The 3,997-nt window shown below is 36.1% G+C and overlaps 1 protein-coding gene across 1 annotated transcript; it reads right to left on the reverse strand.

The window, feature by feature from the left end:
- Positions 1-1,861: 1,861 nt before the first annotated feature.
- On the reverse strand, positions 1,862-3,715 carry LOC106325484 (pentatricopeptide repeat-containing protein At5g42450, mitochondrial). Its single transcript, XM_013763533.1, has 2 exons — positions 3,672-3,715; positions 1,862-3,589 (listed from the first exon to the last, which is right to left on the reverse strand). Exon 2 carries the CDS (start codon positions 3,559-3,561, stop codon positions 1,978-1,980), a length of 1,584 nt encoding a protein of 527 aa, XP_013618987.1. The 5' UTR covers positions 3,562-3,589; positions 3,672-3,715; the 3' UTR covers positions 1,862-1,977.
- Positions 3,716-3,997: the final 282 nt, after the last annotated feature.

Genomic DNA, 3,997 nt, shown 5'->3' on the forward strand with positions numbered 1-3,997 from the left:
GCTAAACTTCCATAGTGGGAGTTCTATTTACTCAAGTCAGTGGTTTGCGTGTTTAGCATCGCATACCTCACGGAGTGACTCCCCAGTTGCTCACCACTCTTCTTCCCATTGCAGGTGAGCTTGCCGAGTAATTGGATATCTGGACTGTTTGGTGTTTTGGGATGCTCGTATTTTATTTCGGTTTTAACTAATGATTTATACGAATTTTACATTCGATTTATTTGATATATTTTTATACTTCAATTCAAAAATGTATTCCTTTTAAAAAAAATTTATTAAATGTTATGTTATTTTGTTCGATTTTGAATAATTTGGTTTAATTCGATATTTTACCGTAAGTAACACGCCGTTCTCCATATAGGAGGTGACGGGTGTTACATAATGTTTCGTGTAATTTTCTAGTTTGGATGCGGCATATGTGGATTTATTAGTATCTCGACATTTCTGGCTTGTAAACTTTTAAGAACTGTTTTATCATATACTAACAATTTTGATCTCAGTATAACTTATTTTGACTCCAACAGTGATGTTGAGAAGTTTGTACAGAATATGCACACGAACAGAAGTTTAGAATTTGTAGCTTCTCAAAATATAAAATGCTTTGTCGGAAAATTTTATATAACTTACATTGGTGAATGTGAGTAGTTAACCTGTTGCACTACGCCGCAATTCAGATACGAGAATCGCTTATATCACCAAATTGGTGGCGGTGTCGTTTGAATTGGTGATGGTTGTAACTGTAAAGTTGTTACTGTAGATTTTTTTGCAAAGATTTTTCATGTAGTTAAATTTGTTGTAGATGTAAATTATAGGCTGTAGATATTTTAAAATAAAATATGTGAAATCTGTGAAGTATATATAATATAATTATTTTTTATCAATTAAATAATTTATATTAATATTTTTTATAAATTCTCAAAGTTTATTGTTATTTAAAATGTGATATGTAAATAATATATATTTTATTTAAAATATTTCAATAATTTTTCCAACACACAAAATTGAATTAAATATTTATAGATGTTTTTAATTATGATTATCTAATTTATTTAATATTATAGGTAGTTTTTTTTATTTCACATATTCTACCGCCTATAAAAGAAAACTTTAAGTTTTTTACCTAAAATACATTAAAAAAAAAATTGCTTTAGTTTTTATGATGTACCTGTAAAAATAAAGGTAAAGCATGATTGGTAAAAGTTTATAGAAACTTGATTTAGATTTTAACTATTAAAAATAAAGATAATTGGTAAAATTTATTGATTTAAAAGTAAATAAAGCTAAAATAATGAGATAAAACCCCTGTTCGGGAACGCGCTAGGCGCTAGGCGCTAGTCGGGCGGTCGGGTTGGGTCTAGCGCCTAAAAAGAAAATCAGAGGATTAATCGGAAATTATGCGGGGCAAAATTTTTAAATTGTTTACTATGTTATAAAACATGTTAATCTTTAATTGTGTATAACATTAATACATTTTCATGTTTAAGATTGTATAAAACACACAAATAGAATATATAAACTTCATATAGTGTAATTTTCATCAAAATTATGAATATAAATGATATTTATAAAATTTTAGATCAAATAAATAAATAAAATATTATTAAAAATAATAAAAAAATAGATTAGGCGGCCGCCTAGGCGGTTAGGCGGTCATTTAGGCGGTCTAGGCGGAGAAAATCGAATATCCGATTTTTTTAACCGATTTGGCTTAAATCGAGGCGGAAGAGTGACGCATAGCGCCCAGACGGCCGCCCAAGCGTCTAGGCAGTCATTTAGGCTGTCTAGACGGAGAAAATCAGATATCCGATTTTTTAAACGATTTGGCATAAATCGGAACGGAAAAGTGACGCGTAGCGCCCAAACGGCCGATTTTTAGAACAGAGGATAAAACCCAACCAATCACCCCCATTGTTTGATTGCTGCAATTCTAACACAACAATGCGAGATTGGGGTAGGAGTCCCAAAGGGATTGTTATTCTATGTTACATTAAACATTAGACAGTTGACTTTTTGAAGTCTTCGCAGGTCTTCTATAAGATGTTGCGTAATAACTGACAACACCCTATAGACTTCATCCTTCTGTTTGTTGCTTTTGTCAGCATTGACAAAGACACAACCTTGGCCTCTAACTTCAATCCAACTACATCCCGAGATACGCTTGAAACCCGTTTCCTTAATCTTCCTCCGTATCTCCGACACATTCTGCCACTTCTCCACAGCAGAGTAAGCATTTGAAAGCATAACGTACGACGAAACATCTCTGGGTTCCATCTCTAAGATCTTTGACGCCGCTAATTCAGCCAAACGCTTGTTTGAGTGAATCTTGCATCCCCCAAGCAATGCTTTCCAAAACCCGATTCCCGGATCAAGAGGCAGACTTTTAATAAGCTTCTCTGCTTCTTCGAAATGACCTGACCTAGAGAGCATATCCACCATACATGCATAGTGCTCAGGTTGTAGCAGGTTTGGATTATCATAATCATTCACTGCTTTGTTGAAATATGAGTACCCTTCATGGATTAGGCCCGTGTGGTTACACGCAAATAACACTCCAAGAAGTGTCACACTGTTTGGTTTCAGGTTTGTGTCTTTGATCATTTTTTCAAACATGGCTATAGCTTCTTCTCCTCTTCCGTTGTGCGCATAACCCCATATCATAGAGTTCCAAGAGACGATGTTCCTTTCTTGTTCATGGAGCTTGTTGAAAGCCAAAACACTATCCTCCGTGTTTCCACACTTGGAGTAAAAACTAATGAGAGAATTCCAAACAAAGACATTATATTGCTGACCCAAGAACTTGATAGCACAGGCGTGGATACTTTTACCACCACCATGAGAAGCTATATTGGATATGGCTGTTATAGTACAAGGGAAGGTTGATTCATTAGGCATCACCACACCTTCCCTTAACATATCCACAAAAGTACGCACAGCTTCTTCATTCCGTCCCGTCTGGCTAAACCCACCAATCACTGCGTTCCAAGTAACAACACTTCTCTCTGGCATTGTTCTAAACAAGGAAAGGGCTTCCTCAAATTCATGTTTCTTTAGGTACCCACTTATCAAATTCGTAAAAGAAATAACGTTTGGATCTCTAGTATCATCAAAGCTTCTACGAGCATCCATCAACGTGCTCAGCTTCACGTAACAGTTCAAAACCGCACTGCCCACAAACACATTCGACGCAAGTCCAATTTTTAACGCAAAACCATGTAGCTGCTTGCCTAATTTGACATCTCTCGAAAATGAAGAGGACCCAATGACGGTGCCGAAGGTGAACTCGTTTGGTCTGATTCCCAGATACAGCAACCTTTTCAAAGCATGGATTGCCTCTACATGCCTGCTTTGCTTCACAAAGCGGCCAATCACTGCTGTACCAGAAATGACATTCAAGTCTCGAATTTCGTCGAACAGTTGGTGTGCCTCACAGGTCGAACCCGAATCCGAGCATCCAACTGACTTGGGGATCGACTCTTGTGATTTGGTAACAAGGGCACTTGCCAAAGAGTGAGATTTCCTTGTAACGATTCGCGAGAGATATAGTCTTTGAGATGAAACCATAGATACAGGCTATCAACAATCCTCCTGTCTTCCCCACGGAAAGAAACAAGTAAACGAAGTTGAAGAACCACACAACTCACGAGTTCTTTTACCAAAAAAAAAAAACTCACGAGTTCAAACAATCTTTATTATGTAATCACTTCAAGAGTTAGATGTCATTTCTGTCGCAGGCATTTGATCCACTGTTGCTTTTTCTTGTATTTACCTAGACCCAGGTCGTTTGGTTTAGGATTCAGAGTTTAAAATTTAGAGTTTAAAATCTAGGTTTAGATTTTTCTGTTTTCGATTCTATAGATTTAGAAACTTTCCGATTTTTTACAGAATTCAATTAGTTTTACTCGTGAATTCATTTATACAGAATACTTAGGGATGAAGACATCAGACCATCGTCCAGTAGTGGCCCACTTGGAAGATAAAGTTGTCAGGAAGAAATGAC

This window comes from Brassica oleracea, chromosome C2, assembly GCF_000695525.1.
Source record: "Brassica oleracea var. oleracea cultivar TO1000 chromosome C2, BOL, whole genome shotgun sequence".
NCBI classification, from domain to species: Eukaryota; Viridiplantae; Streptophyta; class Magnoliopsida; order Brassicales; family Brassicaceae; genus Brassica; species Brassica oleracea.

Bases quoted from the DNA above. Each gene is read 5' to 3' on its own strand.
- LOC106325484 (XM_013763533.1), bottom strand. From the start codon at position 3,561: ATGGTTTCATCTCAAAGACTATATCTCTCGCGAATCGTTACAAGGAAA.